The sequence below is a fragment of the Rattus norvegicus genome, chromosome 18, assembly GCF_036323735.1.
Source record: "Rattus norvegicus strain BN/NHsdMcwi chromosome 18, GRCr8, whole genome shotgun sequence".
Taxonomy (NCBI): domain Eukaryota; kingdom Metazoa; phylum Chordata; class Mammalia; order Rodentia; family Muridae; genus Rattus; species Rattus norvegicus.
In genome coordinates this window covers 35,823,187-35,844,421 of record NC_086036.1, presented here as the reverse complement: position 1 = coordinate 35,844,421, position 21,235 = coordinate 35,823,187, and the positions used below count along the sequence as shown (strand labels likewise).

At 39.3% G+C, this 21,235-nt stretch overlaps 1 protein-coding gene and 1 long non-coding RNA gene across 6 annotated transcripts in view; one reads left to right on the top strand and one right to left on the bottom strand.

Moving 5' to 3' along the window:
• Nucleotides 1-21,235, top strand: part of Jakmip2 (janus kinase and microtubule interacting protein 2) — a 215,378-nt gene that overhangs the window by 154,428 nt on the left and 39,715 nt on the right. For 4 of the 5 annotated variants that reach the window (XM_063277367.1, XM_039096861.2, XM_039096857.2 and 1 more), the window contains one exon: nucleotides 4,742-10,412. The exons of the other annotated variant lie outside the window; for it this stretch is intronic. In XM_063277367.1, coding sequence (XP_063133437.1) covers nucleotides 4,742-4,825 — 84 coding nt within the window. In that variant the 3' untranslated portion in view covers nucleotides 4,826-10,412. Of the gene's footprint in view, nucleotides 1-4,741; nucleotides 10,413-21,235 lie in introns of those variants that run through there. 5 annotated transcript variants of the gene reach the window in all.
• LOC120098288 (uncharacterized) overlaps nucleotides 3,563-21,235 on the bottom strand; it is a 37,046-nt gene continuing 19,373 nt past the window's right edge. Inside the window, exon 2 of the long non-coding RNA XR_005496455.2 lies at nucleotides 3,563-4,293. This is a non-coding gene — a long non-coding RNA (uncharacterized LOC120098288). The remainder of the gene's footprint in view (nucleotides 4,294-21,235) is intronic.

The window sequence follows — 21,235 nt, the reverse complement described above, 5'->3', positions numbered from 1 at the left end:
CATTCCCTTCCCATGAATGTTAACTTCATTGCCTCCCTGTGAAACAAACAAGTAAGAAGGCTATAGCATGACCTGAGCTTAGGAGAGTGAAAGAAAAAGGCTCAGAAAGTTTACGCCCTTTGATTATCAACCCTCCGGCTTTACTTCTTCCAAAAGATTTTCTTTTTAGTGTGAAAACTATTCATTTTCTGGCAACAATTTTGCTATACACTAAGAAAACTGAGCCTCATACAGGGTGGGAGAACGTGGGGTGTAAAGGAAGAAGACTGTGGTAAGGACCTAGTGGGGCCACAGTGTCTGCAAACAGTTCCTCTTCAAAATTATCAGAGTAGACAAAAGAAACAAAGAGCCAATGCTACATAGAAACTTAGGAAAGACAAACTGACAAACACCAGGTAGAAAGGAATGGACCTCTGGTATCACTAGCACTCACACTGTCACGTCTTGGGAGTTAGTCTGAGCAACAAGTACTTTCAATCCTCATCAACCACTCTTGAAGTAACACTTTTATTCCTGTTTTAGGATCAGAAAAGTGGCCTCAGGTGCCCATCTGCTAACACACACCTGTGCTTGGTGGAACATTGTCTGCACTCACACGCCTCTCTCCACAGGCAGCTTAACCAGCAAAAGCAGGGCCTCTCTAGTTCATCCTGAAGGATGTACACACTCATTCACGCAGGCACAGCATCTTCTGCTGTCTTGAGTGTCCCGCAGCCATTGGCTTGTGAAATCACAGTGTCATCTCCACAGCTTTTGCTAAGTTTTTAGAAGTTTCTCGGGAATGGTCAAGGTGTGCTTCCAAAAGGCACACAACTGATTCTTAGTCATTCTCTCTAAAATGAAAGACTAGTGTGAAAGTACGATAGCAAATGAATAGGATAATAAATCTGGTCAGTATAAAATGTATACAGGAAAACTGAGAGTGGTTTGTAATCACAGCTGAGAATTATAGAAGTGAGTTACAGTGTGAATTCTGCCACCACCATAAGTATAGCTGCAGACAAGGTATTTAATCTATACAACCCTAACTATTTACTTAAGTATTTTAAGTATGGTGATGTGTTGAGAGAATTAAGGAATGTCACGCATGAAAAATACTTATCAAATTGCCTGCAAAATAATAAAATAATTTCCAATTCCTAGCTATTACTACTTTTAAAGTTAGTTATTACATTTATTGACTTTCTGATACAGATAATATAAGTGTAACTTTCAATATTCTAAGCAGATTATAGCCTAAATCCAAACAAAATTTAACTTATTTTCAATAAATAATCCTATCTTAATTTATGGAAATACAACACTACTAAAAACTGAATGATGTTATCTGTGTCTGCAGAGCATCTATATAAAGATAGACAGGCGAAAAGCAATCAGATTGTTCATAGGTAATAAAATCACACTAGAGATGAGTTTGTATATACTAAGTCAAAATTTATTCTGTTCATAAACATTAGCTTACATATGAAGATACGTACTGTTTAAAGCAATGTGATTCATAGTCATGCATGTTTTCTTTGAGTAATACTGTAAGTGACCCCTGATAGTCTTAAAAATGTATCATCATTGCCAATCATTGCCCTGATTTCAGTCTCTAGCTCCAGCCAAATAGGAGTGAGAGGGGAGTTCAAAGCCATGCTTTAATACCAATGACAACCTGTGAAGTAAATGCTATTATCTCATTACACCATATTATGTTTTGGATCCGCATCCCATTTAAAACAAACAAAAAACTTCTTGAAACTGAATGATTTATAAATATTAATGAGTTCTTTTCAACAGTATGGAGGTTTAAAAGTCTTTATCCAGGCATTCACGTGGTCTATATCTGGTGAAGTCTTGGTTTCTGCTTCAAAGATGACATACTGTGCTATGTTCTGTAAGAGACAGTATGTCCCTATACAAGAGAGGGAATAGAAGGGCAAAGGGGACCTATTTCATGCCCTCAGGCATTTTATGGGAAAATAATCCAACCCGTGAAGATATCACCTCCTTTGTCAGTAGAAAAGTTGAGACCTCTACCCTCTGGCTTTAATTAGGTTGCATTCAGTATTATGTATTTCCACACTCAAACTCCCATGGATCGATTACTTAACAACTCTCAGTGCCATTTTATTTTTCAGTAAAATAGAGATAAGGGTGGCCATCCTTTGTTAAATATCACATGACTTATTGACTTATTATATGATAAATTTCTTTTGAGTTCTGAAAAAAATGAAAAGTGTGAGAGGTTTCCAAATGGTGTGACTGGTTAAATGGCGGTGCCTTTAGGATACTACAGTCTTTGGCAGATTCGAGCTGCTAGAAGAGAGGCAGTGTTCTTTGAGGGTGTGGTCCAGGGTAGGTCAATCATGCTCCACTTGAAAGCCACTATCCAAAAGCAGAACAAACTGGACGAAAAGGGTTTAAAAAAAAAAAAAAACACTTGACAACAAAAGTTGTTGAGGTAGGAATAGTAGTTTAAAGATGAAAGTAAATATTGTCAAAATATGTAAAATTCTCAAAGAATCAATAAAAATATTGCTTAAAGATAATAAAGGCACAAATCAGATATGGCATGCTCTCAGTTCAGAGCCGAGTGGAATGTAGGGTTTTTAAATTGTAGCTGCAACTAGTGTTTTTCATGAAGGAAGGAACTCTCAGCACGTGTAAGCACTTGCTCAGAAGAGTCCCTGCGATCCACATTATGATTCTGGATAACCGAATCATCCAGTTTTAATGCAACTGGCCTCACAATAGCGCTAACAATTTCCTTTAAAGATACCCCTTAATTTGTAGAACTGTAAAGGCCTAGGAAATTGCTTATAAACTAACTGGTTTTAAAATTAACATGTGTTAACTACAACTATTTAATTACAACTACACATGTTATCTGGCTAACTGTGATAAGCTGAAATGATAGGCTACTGTATGGCAGTTCCAGTCCCAGCCTATCCGAGAACCAACCTTCTCCAGTGCTGTTCTTGTTCTGACTCCCATCAGTGGTGCTACAGCCCACAGCCTCTTCCTGAGACCATCGCTTGTTGAAAAATAAGCAGAAATAATGACCCTTCTGCCCTCATTTCTGTCATCTCACTACATTTTACTACTCTAAAAAATACAGGAAGAGAAAGAATTATATATACAGAAGGCAGGTCTCCTCCTGCGTACATATTACCAATCTCTTTATGCCTCTTGGTAACACCCCCTCCTCCCAGTGTATTCTCTTTTATTTAGTTATTCATTCATGTGTGTGCATTCCTTCCATTTTGATGATGCAAAGTCTGGGTCTCTCTTTCCCTCCCTCCCTTCCTTCTTCTCTCCCTCCCTTCCTTTCTCCTTCCCCTCCTTCCCACCCTCTCCCTCTCCCTCTTCCTCTCCCTCCCCCCTTTCCCCTTTGCCTTTCTCCTCTCCCTCCCTCTGCCCCTCCCTCCCCTCTGTGTCTTTCCTCCTCCTCCTGCTGATACTGCTGTCCTATACACTCCAAACTAGATGGTATGTAAGATTCCAGATAATTCTGTCCCCATCTCCCATATCATAATAGGAGTGCTGGGGTTACATAGAGGAGCCACAACATTCAGCGTTTTGTTTCATTTATTTATTTGTTTGTTTGTTTGTTTGTTTGTTTTGATGGGTTTTCTGGGATCCTAGCTCACCTTGTCAGGTTTATGCAGCAAGTACTTTTACCCACCCACTTGTCTTCTGTGTCCTTCCTCTCCCGTCATAACCTCACCCTTTTCAGTCATTGTACATCTAGTCTACTCTGTGACTATCCATCTCCGTCCTCATCTAACCAAGACATTATAACAAACTGTTCCCACAGAAGCACATTACAAATAACTCTAACTTGTACTTCCAGCAGGAACTTTTTCTGCTTAATATGCCTCTATGTGGTGATTTGAAAACATGATTGATATGTATGAAATACCTCTTTTTCTATCAATTTAGATCTTGGTTGACATTACTAGGGCAATAGCATAGTCTTTCTACAGAAACAATATCTTCATTTTTTTTCAATTTTTATTTAGATGAAAAACATTTGCTGTTTACAGAAGCTGAATAACTATATTACAACAAACAAATGAAGGTTTTTCTCCATCGATGTCATTAAGTAAAGCATGGCGCCTGTCCTCTTGTGACTTCTTTGGCTTTCATGGGATGACAGAACATTTTAAAGGAGAGCTATATTCAAGTGGAAACACAGACAGCAGTGCTTAATTAGGAATAGGGGGAAAGCTCAACACCCACAGCTCAGTTTCAGGGATATTTCAGAGTGAACAAAGAAGTCTTCTGCAGAATCCTCAGGCACTTCTCCTAGGATGAGGAAACAGGTCATCAGTTTTCACTATAGAATAGAAAGTGGGACTTAAAAGTAATCCATAAAAAGTTGTAGGTAAAGTAGCTTTTGAAATAATATCTGGTGATAATGATAATAGCTAATAAATTAGGGCACTTTCTACAAAGGCTTTTGATTTCTTTCTATGTATCTTATTTCAATAAACCTTGCAGTAAATAATTATTCTTTCTCTCTTAAAGTAACAAAGCCTCAAGACATTATATTACTTTCAAAAGCATTCAGCTCAAAGAACATTGACAAGAATAAAAACATTTTTATCTTTTTTTTTCATTTATTTGGGGTTTTGGTTTGATTCTGATGCTAGAGACTAAACAAAACCTGTCTTGTTATAAAAGTTTGCTTTTTTTTTCTGATTAGCTGGTAATACAAATGATGGCTGATAAATTCTTTTCCTCTATCTTATAGAAAAATCAAGAACTTGGATCATACCCCAAGAAGGCAAATGCTTTTAAACCTTCAAAGATGGCAAAATTGTTTACACCGATGTAAGGGAAATCAAAAGCTAAGAATTACCCTGTAGCCAAGACTATGAGCTTTAAAGCCATTATTCAAGGTTTCTTACTTGACAGTTTATAATGACCCTGTTGAAAAATCTACATTATATGCTGCAATTAATGAAACGTGTGTATGTCAAACCGGAAGAGAACTATAAACATATATTGTGGGAAGGAAAATTTCAGCAGTGGAACCAGTTTCAGCAGATCAAAAGAAGATGTGTCTTGGGCATGGAACCAAAGTTACAATGAACCATTCAACTCCTGCTGTGCAGGGGGGGTCATTTTAATGTAACACCACACCCCATGGAAACACTATTCCTGAAAATAAACATCATTTTAAAAAAAAACAAAACAAACAAAAGTGAAAAAAAAACCAACTTAAGGGTGGGCGGGTAATGAAGCACGAGGAATAATACCTATGAGGAACTATTTACAATAAAATGTTTCATTTGAAAAGTCTGGTTTCTTACTACAGGGATTTGCTTTTCTGTCTTTATGATTGTTTTAAACTCAGGAACAGAGACATCTATGATGAGGAGGGAAGAAAAATACTCTCCATTTTGTTTCTCCAAAAGGTGGAGTTGGGGATGAGAAGTGGATTCTAGTTACTCTACAAGCGCAGAGCCAAGGGACTCTGAGGAGTTTAACATGGAGTGGAATTGGAAATCTATGCTTCCTCATATCACACACCTGCATCTCTCCACCATGGATGGACTGGTCTCCTCCGTACTGAACAAGGTGAAAATTATACTCAGAAGTCACAAACCGCCTAACTTAGCTCTGTCGAAAACATCAAGATCTATAGGGAACTAGGGCCAGGAAGCAACTCTGCAGCTTCCAGATTCAAGTTAAAATTGCCTGCAGATGAATATGCTGTCTGACTTGTGTGAAGACCCCACAGAAATGATGAGAAGCTGACAACTGAACGTGGGGTTCCCAGAGAGCTGCGCATGTTGAGTATCCCAGAGCAATCTGAACTCTTGTCACTTAGAACAATAGCATTATTTTCTGAGATCGCTGTCCGCAACAAGACGTCTCTACTTTTTTATAGACAACACTGACAAGCTGGTTCTCTATCACAGGCAGATAGACAACTAACACTTTTCCTAAGTCACATATTACAGAGTATTGGTTTCAGCAATGGCAGTAAATATATCCTCCTGAAAAGCTGATTTTACACGTCCTTGACTGTAGATAACAAGGCAACCTCAATTTCTCAAATACTCAATGTTTTCTTTCCAGGTTTAGAAATCCCATGCATCGAGAATGTGTGTAGGGAGCCAGGAACTCTTTCTATGAAATGCTACACAAACAGGTCCATATGTGAATTGAGTATATTCTCCTTCAGTTTTAACACTGGCAATTTCAAAGCCAGAGCAACTGAAGAATCTTCAAGACAAAACAGATTCCTGGGGTCCCACATTTTTGTCCTTGTATTTAATGCTGACCCAACTGTTTGGCCCAGTCACTGAACCTCTCTGTGCCTCAGTTTCCTCATCTAAAAAAATGGGGATTAAATGTTTTGATTTTTTTCCTAAGGTTTTGTTTGCAATTCTGGAACAAGAGGTGCTTAAGGTAGCACAAAGTGCTTTGTAACCGTTATAAATGCTGTATTATTTGACTTCCCTGTATAATGAAATAGTTCCTGAGTTTGATTCAAACAGCAGAGCATCACTGAAGCGTCCCCATCAAGCTGCCTAGGACATTATTAGCAATAAATTGTGAGATTCAAAAACCACAATATTGAATCTATAGGAAATAGATTGACTCGTTCTATTGAGAAAGACAGAAAGTGTGTCATTTCAATGCTAAGCACCTCCCATGCTCTCCTGATTGCATAACATGCCATCAATCGAAACCCCCAACATCATCACAGGAGAGCCAACCATGCAACTACGGATTGCCAAGAACAGAAAGCAACAAAGAAAGCCGATATTATTTTTCAAAGAATGTCAGATGATGTGTCCTAATGCAAAAACTTTAAAAGTCAGAACTGTACTAATGGATTCTTTGTACAACTAAGGTAAGTCCCAGATCCCCGCAATTAGCAGGTTCATTGTGCAGGTGATGTGAAACAGGGTACTTCTCCTACACCGGCCACCCAGCTAACTCAGTCCTGTATGGGAGTACACAAACGGCTTGTTTACTGCTTCAATTATACTTCACCTACTATTATAGGACCCACTTGAGAAAATGCATACTTAATCTGCTCCGTACATGCCTTCCTCCTCTCCTTTTGCTTTTCCTATCGAAAACCTGGTGGGTAAATTTTCATATCAGAGAACTATGTCTAAATTATTATGAATGCCAATAATATGCTATATGTTACCCTGTTGTTAGTCAAATTGCATAAAACCCATGCTGAACTTTCTGAGAGCGAAAGCCACTTGAGTAATCATCTCTGAAACTTTGATTGGTGGGAGGGGGAGGCTTTCTTTCTGTTTAATATCCAGAATATCACTCTAGATCGTAAGCTAAATGATGACATCTTTATCAGGTGTTCGTCATAGTCCTCAAAATGAGTGCTCTAATATTTAGACTAGGAAAGTTTAAATATTTTGATAGAGTCCATATCTACGATGACAGCATCAAGAAAAACTGGAGGTGTGCGTTTTGCTTATTCACAGATGCCTGAGAATGGTTTCTATCTTAGTGAATGCTTCCTTGCATATGATGCTCAGAATAGCCAAAAGAATGTACTATTAGTAACAAAGAGTTGTGCTGTGACATCGTTTCTCATTTTCAAAAGAAAAAAAAGGTAATTCCTACTCCAGGTTTTAAATTTTGGTATCTGTACTTAGCTAGAGATTTGGGGGGATGGGCACAATAAGAGTACACCTAACTACTTTTTCTTAGCCATGTACTCATCTCTCTGAATCCCACTGAAGTAGTTTGAGAGGTGAAAGCTTAACACTGTCAGGACTTCTCAGATTTCCATAAAAGAAATGCACAGACTCTATATGATATCCATTCTACAAAACAAGGTCAGCAACTTCAGCATCTTGTCTTAAATGCCATCTAACTTATTTCAGTTGAAAAATTAAATTAGCACTGTCAGATCCTGTTTGACTTATGTCATATTCGCTAAATTGCTGCTAAAAGTGAGGTTTTAACAATAAAAGCATACTTTGTTTTGCTTTTTTTTCCCCTACAATTCAGAATAAGTTTATATCAAAGTATAAAATTCTTCCCAACGTTCGAGATGTGCATCATCACTGGGGTCAGAAAGGGCCTTCAATTGCCATAGAAGAAATAAAATTTGCCAAATCATTTGTGCTGTGGTATTTTATTTCAAACCGTTGGGGTGTTTTTTTCTACTTGAAATAAATCTCACCAATTTTTCTTCTGCTGATTTATTGCTAACTTTTTCTAAAAACACACAATAAAATCTGTATGTTTATAACTTAAATGGAATTGATAAGCACCTTCTTTTAAAACAATGCTTATCATTTTAACTTGCCTGGGTTTTCATTGAAAGCTGTAAAAAGAGCATCTGTTGGTTATGTTGATATTTAAATAACTAGACCATCTCTGCGATGTCACATCAGAATAGATGACCAGTGTACTCAGTATTAAAGCATATAGATGTGTTCTTTTTATTTGTCAAAGAACGGAATGGAATACTCCCTCTCCCTCCCCCTCTCCCTCCCCCTCTCCCTCCCCCTCTCCCTCCCCCTCTCCCTCCCCCTCTCCCTCCCCCTCTCCCTCCCCCTCTCCCTCCCCCTCTCCCTCCCCCTCCCCCTCTCCCTCCCCCTCCCCCCCCTCTCTCTCTCTCACACACACACACACACATACAATATGTGTACCAAGACAAGATTTGTAAGACTCAGCTATGTTGATTGGCAGTTGCATTGCTTTTGTGACGCTTCCACTGCCCTCTCTCCCTCCCCCCTCCACTCTTCCCTCCTGCTTTTTGTTTTCTTTTTTATACTGGTGCTATAGGTTGAATCCAGGTGCCTGGGCATTCTAGACAGCACACAGCTGTATCTCCCCAGACCCCAGCCCTGGTAATTTAATATATTTTAGGGATTAAATTTGATCTACTATATGGAAAGTACATAAATGTAACTTTTGAAGTATAACTTATGCAAGTAGCTCTTAGATGGCTGTGCCATGGTGTTCAGGATGGATGCAAAGCCCCCTTTCTGCTTAGATGGGGAAAAGACATAAGATAAAGATTTCCTTATTCCCAACTGCTTTATACTTTTCATATAGAATATGCCTAGAGACTAGATTCCATACTTATATACAAGAGGACTTTCAATGCTGGAAGAATGGGGTTGTTCCTCGGGATGTCACTTCAGAACTGAGCAAGGCAGGTTTTCTTCCCATCCCTGATTTTATCAGTTGAGTTCCTCCTCAATAAATCTTTATTGCTGAGAGAGCCTGAGTTGAGTTCTTAATTTGACTTTTAAAAGATACATGTAAAGGGGCAGTACAGGAAAGTGGACTGAAATTCACCACATTCACTCTAGTGTGACAAACCTGTAATTGATTCACTGAAGCTTTCTGGTTTTATTTTGCTATTTGATTTTGTACTGAAATCTTTGTTGTATAAAGTCCTACAGGGCGGCAATGGTGCAGACAAACAATGTTGAGTCCCCTTTGCCCACATGAAGACTCTACAAACTTACTAAAGAATGAATGATCCAATCTCTCAATCAGAAACAGATCTGGAACCTGCTATAAACTGCAGTCACTTAAGTTTGACAGACACCTCACAAAACGTGCCTATTTCCCCTCTTAACTAAACCATCTCTCCTGAATAAGGCAAATCAAAATCTAAACACTTAATAAATACAAGATGTACATAGTCATGCATATGTATCCTGTACAGAGTATGGTGGTGCAGGCATTAACAGATATGTACTTCAGACCTCGACAGAAGACTTAGAGATGATGCTTTTCTGATGTCACTAGGCAACTCGATTTTGTTTGGCGTATAGTGTCTATACCCACCCCTCCTTGGCTATATCTCTACCTTCCACCATTACTGCTATTTCCTGTTGCCTGTGAATTTTCCACGACCCTGTCCTCTAAGCAGAACGTTTTGTTCCCTAGCATCTCAATAAAACGCCCAGCACAATTTACAGTATTAATATCAATCAAAGGTCCTATGCTTTTCTCAACTAAAATTGCATTTCCAGAAGCTTCTGTGCATGATCTAACCTATAGTATTTAATTCTGTGAGGATTTGAGTTTACAGGGAACATATTTGAATCCACAATTCCTTGTGTATCTATTGAGTTAGTGTAGCCAGGGGGCTGGTTTCCAAAGCATTCCTACGATTGCCTGCATTAGTTCAGGTCCTTCCTATCACAGCATGACTAGTAGGCCACTTCAGTGCTTACTGATGAGAGGCAGAACTTGATTGAATGCAGCAGAGGGATTGTCTGAGGTTCACGGGACAGGTACATGTGCTGTATGTATCACCATAGAGATCGGAATCCATTTATTGTATGTAAAGTTTTATGAACGGTTATTTTATAATTTATGTATTTAATATAGCAATCAATGAACTCTGGTGTTTTAGTTTCTATGAAAAATAAAACAAACTGCATTTTTTAAAAAAAATAAAAGCTTTTACCTTGTGTTATTCATAAGATCTTTTTTTTTCTTAAAAAATATAATTTGAACCGAGAACGGGGTCCCATTGGAAGAATTAGAGAAATGATTAAAGGAGCTGAGGGTGTTTGCAACCCCATAAGAACAATAATACCAACCAACCAAAGCTTCTAGGAACTAAACCACTACCCATGGACAGACCCATGTCTGCATATGGAACAGAGGATGGCCTTGTTGGGCACCGATGGGAGGAGAAGCCCTTGATCCTACTAAGACTGGACCCCCCAGGGTAAAGGGATGTCAGGGCGGAGAGGTGGGAAGGGGTGGGTGGATGGGTAGGGGAACACCCTCATAGAAGAAGGAGGAGGGGGATGGGATAGGTTTATGGACAGGAAACTGGAAAAGAGGATAAAATTTGAAATGTAAATAAATGAAAAATATCCAATTAAAAATATAATTCAACTCATAAACTTTTTATAAAAGCTGCGCAAGGCAAATTAAGATTGACAGTATAATTTTGTGAAAGAAATTCAACATCAAGAATAAGAAGCACACATCTTCTATGGTCATGCCTATGAAAGCTCCAATGTATGCTGTCTACCACAGGCATACTTACAAGGAGACTGAGGCAGGGTTTACAATCATTGACAAAGAGCTGGATCCCTCTTCTGCGGCAAGTTTGAAGGGTAATTGTGCCAGGTGCTTAACACCTTTATTCTAGAGCTTACCTCCCTGCTCCTCACTACTTATGGCTGCCCTATGCATTGTAGAGCCACCAGATATAGGGACTGAGCAAGACTGCTCTACATGGTCACCACTGTATATCCTAGAACCTCTGGGTAAAATTATGGTCTACTGTATGGAAAAATGCATAAATGCAACTTTTGAAGTATCAGCAAAGCAAGTATATCTTGCAATCTGATGTGGAAAACCATGGCAGGTTTGAAGGGTTGGTACCTGCTCAGGCTTTAAGTCAAATGCCTGCTCTAGATTTTACTTATGCTCCTCCTGGGCAGGAATTCTCTCATTTCCCCCTCACCTGCATAAGCCTTATAGCTGATGATGTACCTTAGCCACCACCTTTTTTAACTCATGGATACATAAAACTGTGTGTGTGTGTGTGTGTGTGTGTGTGTGTGTTATACATAATACATAATATATGTGTATGTGTACATTTCAATATATACACATTACATGCATATATAATATGTAACAGTAGAAGGGAAGGAAAGGAGTGACAGGACAGATTGGAATGGATAGAAAGAAGATGGTAAAAGACAGGAATATAGTCAGAATTTTATGAAGCAGCATTATGTACAATGAATATGCATCAGTAAGAACATTTTAAGAACACGTAATTAGATAAAATAGTGTGTACTTGTTCCCTATACACCTAGTATACTTTCCTGCTACTGGTTTTGTGCTTTTCCACTCGATTCCCTAATTAAATCGGAGAGTTGTTTTATGCTGCCCCACCTTTGCATCTAGCACAGGTCCTTGTCACGAACAGAGTCTTCCTAAATTACTTTCGTTTTGCCTTTCTGTATTGGACTATTCATGGAGGGCTCTCATGTCATTTGAGTGATCAGAGATGGCTCCATAGAAAAAGAGAGATATAAACCAGGATGCTTTAGTGGAAGTAAATGGGCTTTTTGCTTGCTTTGCTACTCTCTTTGTTAAACTTTCCCTTCCTTCCTTCCTTCCTTCCTTCCTTCCTTCCTTCCTTCCTTCCTTCCTTCCTTCCTTCCTTCCTTCCTTCCTTTCTCCCTCCCTCCCTTCCTTCCTTCCTTGCTTCCCTCCTTTCTCTTTCCCTTTCTTTCTTCTACCTTTCTGGCTTTATCGTCTTGTGCTGAAGAAGGTTTTATTTTTCCTTAAACAAGAAGGTATTCCCAAATAAACTACCACACTGCAATGCCCTATACTGTACTGTGTACCTGTTTCTTCTGGGTACAACACTGTACTTTATGCCCATTATTTCCTGGGTGTCCTCCCTGTTAATTCTATTTCTTTGTATTCTACTATCTGGCCACAGGAGGGAGCATTTGCCCAGGAAAAACATGTATGCCAAGTGCTTCGAAGGCTGACTTGTGGGGATTTTTTGTTTTCTTTTTCTTTTTCTTTCAAACATCCATCTGGAATGACAGCCTAAAGTCAAGTGTTGCAATGACCACTGTTCTGCAAACAGCCTCCACCATCTGAATTTGCAGCCTCCCATTTCCAGGGGTTCAGTTTCACTTGGCGAGCAAATTCTTCTGTAAACACAAAGACCTGGGAATGTCCATGACCTATCACACAAACTTACTCCAGACCCAGACAAAAAGGGTCAAGGAAGTTCAGCAGAGTTATTCCCTAAATTCCCACTTCTGAAGCAAGCTCCCCAGGGACCAGACAGGGATGGCATGCTATTGTGTCTAGGATCCTCTTACAGTGTAGGAACCTTTGATTGTTTTTTCTTTTGTAAAATTACAGTGTTATGTTTTAAATGTCATTACCAAAACATACTCTGTTTCCCTAGAGGAACTTTCAAAGGAAAGAATTAGGGATGAGTTCTTAAAACATAGTTACCTCCCAAGCAGCACAAGAATAGAAAGCAGCCGTAATTGACTTGTCTTACAAATGTTGGCTTCAGACACTTTAGTCCCATCAGCCCAACATTCCCAACTATCAATGGCACTGTAACAAAATATCCTGGCTTCTCAGTGTGCCCCTGCTCTCAGTCATACAAACACTGCTATGAGGAAGTATGCTGGGAGCTTCCATTTCACTTTCAGTTCAAATAGAAGGAAACTAATGATCCACCAGTGTCAACCTCCTCTGCACTTTTCTCTCTACTCTATTTGAAGGCGATGTAATTGTTTCCATAGCAGTTAGTCTAACGTGGTCCCATTCCTCTCAACGTCATTAGGGATATCTAATTCAGGGGGGTAGGGAACTTAGCCATTCGAAACTGTCATTTTCTTACACGTAAGATGAGGGGATAAAATCCACTTACTTTGCTGTGATGAGAATTAAATAAGCTACTAATCAAATAATAACTACTGAGTGGTTAGGACACAGTAAGGATGCAGTAAGTCACACTTTTGTTAGTATGACTTTTAGTTGGTTAGTGTAGAATGGTGCAACGCTGAAGGGCATTGTGGGAGCTCGTCACATTAAAGGGCAGGAGTATAGAAGAGAAAGATGATTTCTTCTGACACCTGTGTCTTCAGGATCCCTGCCCACTGATGGTTTGATTCTCAATTAACCACGAGAAATGTCTTAGCTGCCTCATAACTACAGAAACAAACAAACAAACGACAACAAACACAAAATAAAACAAAAACAAAGAAACCTCAGCAGTTTATTCTGCTCTTGAGCAGAGACTGAAGATGTAGCCCCCTGGCAGAGGGCATGTGTGACATGTACAAGGCCCTTGATTACATCTCAATCACCTCTCAAAATAACAATGGACAAAACTGAAGTTCTCCTTTGCAGACTTGGGTTACAGGTGATGGAAGCAGATCAAACAAAAGCCAAGACAACCTGGGCAAAAAGCCAAGAGCTGGGTACTACTGCTTCAAAACCAGTGTAGCGTCTTTAAAATGCCTGGAGTCATAAAGGGAGACTCTGGAAAGGAAAAAACTTCTCTAAGGTGTGTCTGACTCAGGGAGATCTGACTTAAGGAAATATGTACTTTAGACCTAGAAAAGACCTTAATAACTATTCATTTATTTTCTTATTTGTTCTTGTTTTAGGGGAAATTTCTTGAACACCTACAATGTGGTAGATGTGTCAGTGTATAACTTAGGTGATTTGCCTGTTGGGAAGACTTGTAAGCACAGAGCCAAAACCTGGGTCAGACCACCCGCCTCTCAACTCGCTGCCTTGTCTGGCCTCGGTGGGAGAGGATGTGCCTAACCCTGCACTTGAGGTACCCGGTGGGTTGGTACCCACAGAGTGCCTCCCTTCTCAGAGGTGATGAAGAGGGGTGGGAGGGAGTTGTTATGTGAGGGGGGCCTTGGAGAAGAGGGGCCTGGTAGTGGGATGTAAAATTATTAATTAATTAATTAATGGAAAAAGTTGCAACACTTCCATTCAAGCCTACATATTGTGTACGTGTACACACAGACACACACACAGACACACAGACACATACACAGACACACACACACAGACACACATACACACACACAGACACACACACTGAAATGTTCTCTCTCTCAATATATATATATATATATATATATATATATATATATATATATATATATATATATATCTCCAAAAAGTCCCTGGGGTAAATGGAAATGAATTACTTCTAGGAAGGTCATTTAAGAAGATATTAACATCCATTAACAGAAAGCCTTGTCTTTTCAAAATTAGATTATTTAGCTGTCCTGTTTCCCAAACACAGAGGAAATGAAGTATGATACTGGTAAAATGAATGTTCCAGTAGAGAATGAGGGTTTACTGACAGACCCAGAGGAAAAGCAGTGTATGGGAGCCAGCGTTAATCAAGATAAACTGCAAATGCTCTTCCGTCTGCAGTGGGCAGCTGAGCAGGCTCTAGGAAGGAAGGCAAACATGGATTTATGGTTTTTGCAGACCACTTCACCCTGGCTGATTCAAACTACCAATAGTGGGGTCTGTGAATACTCACAACTGGTAGGCAGAGCCAGTACAAACCAGCTCCAGCGCATCTCACAGTGATGGCGTGGGGGCTGGGCGGGGAAGGATGCACTTACTTCCTGCTCATTTCATACCACTTCAGTAAGCCATGGTGGGTGTTTACGCCTGAAAACCAGGTCCATATGCTTCCACCACACCTCGCTGCAGTACTGGTGAAGCACTGAGGTAGGATGGAGTGTTGTGGTTTGTCCTGAAGTTATCTGTATTTTGATGTTAATTTTACTGTCCCAAGGACAGCTGTCTAGTCATGTACTCAGAACTCAGGTGACTTCACCAGAACCACCTCTCCATTGAATCTGTAAAGTACTGGTGAGGGGCAGGTACAGGATAGAAGGAGGCCTGTCATTGGAGGAGAAGGAAGGATTGGCGGGAGAGAAGTTCGAAGGAAGAGGAAACTAGAGGAGAAAAGGAGGAGATGAGAGAGAAGAGAGGGTGAGAAGCCATGGCAGGACAATATGACACGTGTTGTTAAGATTCTGCTCTGCGTATTTACAGGTTGTTATTAATGTTCCTAAGGGATGGATAGTACCGGGCTTTGTATGTTTAAGTTGGCAATTATATCTTACCTTTTGGGTCAAAGGTTATTGTGTTGTGTGTTCTTTTATGTGATGGTTTGAGTGTAGGAAAGTGTGTGGTGGCAAGAGACATTGGGATGTGTTTCCGCCAAGTGATCTAGCAGATATCTTGAGGCACCACAGTGCAGACCTAGCGAGCTAAAAGACCACAATACTTTATTATTTTTATATTTTTACAACAACAATGGAGCACTGCCACAGGCGGGCATGACAGCTGGAAATGAAGAATACAGTTTTATGTTGCACCTGTGTTTACTTCCTGGTTTCCCTTGCACCACAGTTGGTAGCTACAGAAAGACATAAGTGAATGGTGAATAAGGCACTGGATACTACTCTACCTCACAACTGAGGTGATAGACTTCTTAAAATAGAGTAAATTAAATAATAATTAATTTAAAATAAAAGTTGTGGCACTGGAGAGATGGCTCTGCTAAGCATTGGTTGCTCTTCCAGAGAACCCTGATTTGATTCTCAGCATGCACAAGGCCACTCACAACCACCTGTAACTCCAGTTCCATAGTATCTGATGTCCTCTTCTGGGACCCCTGCAAGCACTATGCATGCTTGTGGTACACAGACACACATGTAGGCGAACTACATATGCGCATAGAATTAAAACATAAATAAACCATTTTTAAAATAAAAAATTGTGAATAGTAAAGAGGAAGGTGAAGGAGGGTCTCAAGGCAACAAATTCTCAAAACAATATGGAAGGAAATATAAGAATTTCCTCAAAATCATATAGGGAACAAAATCTTGATTGCATCATTGTGGATATCACAATGGTGGATGAAAGGAATCAGGATTACTTTCATAGAAATAGTTCTATAATTGTCTTATTTAGGGTTTTATTGCTGTGTAGAGATACCATGACCACAGCATCTCTTATAAAAAATATCTAATTGGGGCTGGCTTACAGGTTCAGAGGTTTAGTACATCATCTTCATAGCATGAAACATGGCAGCCTGCAGGCAGACATGGTGCTAGAGAAGGAACTGGGTGTTCTGCACCTTAATGCACACAAAACAGAAAAAGACTTTGTGTCACACTAGGCCTACTTTGAGCATATGAAACTTCAAAGCCCACCCCAACAGTGACACATTTCTTCTAGCAAGACCATACTCCAACAAGGCCACAGCTCCTAATAGTACAACTCCCTATGGGCCAAGAACTCAAACTTATCAGCCTATGGGGGCCATTCCTATTCAAATCAGAATAATAGATTAAAATTCAAAATATGTACCAACAAAGTTACACATAAATAAGTTAAATGTAAAATACCATGAACTAGAGTAAACACTTCTTAGCATAGCCAAACCCACCCTGTGAGATCACTTCTTTGCCCGTAAAATTAAAGCGTTTCAAATTATAAGTTGAGTTTATGTGTTTTTGTTCTCAGAGTTCATTCCAAAAGGAATCCAGAGTATCAGACAAGAGTGCCAAACTCACTGAACATTGACCATTTATACTGCCTCAGAACCCTCATCCAAGCCTTAGACTTTTATATGTAGCTCCCTGCTCAATTTGATAGTGGGATTTTAAACCAAATTCTACTGTTTTTGCATTGACTTTGAGGCCATTAATAGAGTGTTAATGAAATATAAGACAAAATTAACACTGACTTTTCCTCCCACAGCTTCTACTTATAATTAGTTCAAGGGAATGATAAAAACTGTTTTCAGATATTACGAGTTTAAGGCTATTATGAGCTCAACAGTTGATGTTCAAGGCTTTTTGTATGAATTGAGAAAATATTTAATTAAAGATATTATTTTTTCATTTTCTTTTTCTTCCTCCATACCTCAGCATGTCTGTCCCTTCTCAGATTGATGGTATCCTTTTATTGATTCCTGATTATTGTTACATAGAGAGAAAGGTGCACACATACATAAATACAGCATACTAAGTCCATTTTTATTGTTCATAACTGGGCTCACTACTTTTATTGATTAACCAATTAAAGACCAGTTGCAGGGTCCATCCCAGAGAAAGACAAGTCTCCCTATTTAGTTGCTTGTAGTTCTTAGTCAAAGGGAGGGAGAGGACCATGATAGATTTATTTCTCCTCTTTTGATATGAGTTAGGTCTTGCATAGACAGACATTTCTAGAAGACAGCTACACACTGACTTTCTGGTCCTCTGGCTCTCACAATCTTTTTGATCCTCCTTCCATTATGTTCCTTGAGTTTGTGTGGAAGAGTGGTGTTGTAGATGTTTTTGTTGGGGCTGGACTCCCCATGATCTTTTGCTTCCTGCTTTGTGTCTGGTCATAGTTTTCTCTGACTGTTTCCATCTGCTGTAAAAAGAAGCTTCTGTGATGAATGGTGAAATGTATACCTATTTGTGGGATGTGTTTTAGAATGTAGTAAGAGATTAAGCTGGTATAGCAAAGTGGCCCCATAGGCTCCTACATTTGAATGTTGATAGAGTGGCATTAGGAGATGTGGCCTTGTTGGAGGAAGTATGTCACTGGATCCAGGCTTTGAGGTTTCAGAAGCACAAACTAGGTCTGGTGGCTGATTGTTTTTTCCTGCTGTCTGCCATTCCAGATGTAGAATGTTCAGCTGCCTCCCCAGTACCATGCTTTTGCCATGGCAATAGAGGACTGAACCTCTGGAACTGTAAGCCAGCCACAATTAAATATTTTCCTTATTAAGAGTACCCTGTTCATGGTGTTTCTTCCAAGCATTAGAACATTGACTAACACAGTGGTGGTAGTCAATTCTCTTCTAAGATCCATGGCCTCACCATCACCAGGATAATTACTGGGTACCTAATACCAAGCATGACTTCCCTCCTCCTAAGTGAGTTTTAAGTCCAGTCGACAGCTGTGCGTTACTAACAACACATGAGAGATTAGTAGTGACTTTAGAAATAAGAAACAAAATATACAGCTAAAAATTTGAGGCTAGCCTGTGCTGAACAGTAAAACTGTGCACAAGCCAATAAAAAATATCATCATATTAGTAGTTAATTTCATTCCACAGAACAGTATCCTACAACTTAGAATATAGGGAAACGATCATCTGATTTTGGACACAGAAAATAATAACAGCAAAATTTTTAAAATGTCATTGTGACAAATGAGTTATTTGTAGCTATGATTCGTGTTCCAATACTGTGAGTATTTTGCTATTTTAATTCTGCGAAGGAAGAAATTGAAGCTTAAGATACCAAACAAGTAGAAAATAAAAGACAATCTGGGAAGTGATCGCCTGTTTATCAGATGAGAGAGCATTAAACTCTAATTAAATGTATAGCAAACAAGAAAAAAATTTGGCTTTAGGAATCCTCGTGTGTCCCCTGCCTTTTTTCCTACTCCTTTTTCTTGTCCTCTGGAATAACTCCAAACCAATGAACACTTTCATCTATTTCATGTCCAAATTGTTTTCTAAAGTGTTTGAATCTCACTTGTGGTCAAGGACACTTATCTGATGACAACTTCAAATGCAATTTATCTTGAAGATTTAGATCAAACTTTTGGTTGTCATTCGAAAGCTCAAATCACTCAATTCTTAGAAAGTAGAGGTTTAGAATAGAAGAAGGAACAAATAAACAGGACTGGTGAGGTGGTTCAATGGGTAGAGACATCTAAGCCTTATGATTAGGCCTAAGGACCTGAGTTCAATCCCCAGGTGATTAGGTTACAGGAAAGAGCCTATGAACCAACTCCTAAGAATTGTCCTCTGACATCTGCAAGTGCATGCCTGCATTCACATATACTAACCACCCACCCACCCACACATACATTTTTTAAAGAGTGTGGATGTGTTATCCCTGCATGCCTATTAGAACTGGGAGTATACAGAAATGGTGACCATACAAAATATTGTTGGAAATGTGGACAATCAGATTCATAATAGATGGCTAGCTGGGATGGTCTCTCAATCGTATTTCGGTACTTTCTAATATCCAAACATATATATTCTATATAACCTTATATGTGTATTTATAAATATTATATATCAAATTAAATATTTATTATATATATAAATTTAATCATATTACTTGAAATGTAAGTAATTCTTTTCTTAAATGAAAATTAGGTACTTAAGAGTCAAGCAAACACACTACTGGACATTTATCCCAGATAACTTACAAATACATATATTTTATACATGAATTCTCAAAGAAGGTTTATTTGTATTTTCCATAATTTAAGCAACCAAAATCCAAGAGACAAATGCTTACACAAATCACAGTACAGCCATACTGTAAAATAATTCTCAGCAATAGAAGGATGTTGTACTACCAATCTGAGCAATTTGGTTAGACCACTACAAAGTCAAACTGAGTAAAAAAGGACCTCTTTCTAAAGATCACCTACAAAATGATTCCATGGAAAATATCAAGATACAAAATCACTTAGTGGTTGTGAAGGGTTAAATGTGGTGGAGGGGATAGATGGGCAACAATAAGGGGTAATAGGATATTAAAAAATGGGGTTCAGAGATAAACAAGGAATTCACAGCTGAGGAATGCCGAATGGCTAGGAAACGCCTAAAGAAATGTTCAACATCTTTAGTCATAAGGGAAATGCAAATCAAAACAACCCTGAGATTCCACCTCACATCAGTCAGAATGGCTAAGATGAAAAACTCAGGTAACAGCCAATGCTGGTGAGGATGTGGAGAAAGAGGAACATTCCTCCATTGTTGGTAGTATTGCAGACTGGTACAACCATTCTGGAAATCAGTCTGGAGGATCCTCAGAAAATTGGACATTGAACTACCTGAGGACCCAGCTATACCTCTCTTGGGCATATACCCAAAAGATGCCCCAACATATAAAAAAGACACATGCTCCACTATGTTCATAGCAGCCTTATTTCTAATAGCCAGAAGCTGAAAAGAACCCAGATGCCCTTCAACAGAGGAATGGATACAGAAAATGTGGTACATCTACACAATGGAATATTACTCACCTATCAAAAACAATGACTTTATGAAATTCGTAGGCAAATGGTTGGAACTGGAAAATATCATCCTGAGTGAGGTAACCCAATCACAGAAAAACACACATGGTATGCACTCATTGATAGGTGGATATTAGCCCAAATGCTTGAATTACCCTAGATGCACAGAACACATGAAACTCAAGACAGATGATCAAAATGCGAATGCTTCACTCCTTCTTTAAAAGGGAACAAGAATACCCTTGGCAGGGAATAGGGAGGCAAAGATTAAAACAGAGGCAGAAGGAACACCCATTCAAAGCCTGCCCCAAATGTGGCCCATACATATACAGCCACCCAATTAAATAAGATGGATGAAGCAAAGAAGTGCAGGCTGACAGGAACCGAATGTAGATCTCTCCTGAGAGACACAGCCAGAATACAACAAATACAGAGGCAAATGCCAGCAGCAAACCACTGAACTGAGAACGGGACCCCCGTTGAAGGAATCAGAGAAAGGACTGAAAGAGCTTGAAGGGGCTTGAGACCACATATGAACAACAATGCCCACCAACCAGAGCTTCCAGGGACTAAGCCACTACCCAAAGACTATATACATGGACTGACCCTGGGCTCCAACTGCATAGGTAGCACTGAATAGCCTAGTAAGATCACCAGTGGAAGGGGAAGCCCTTGGTCC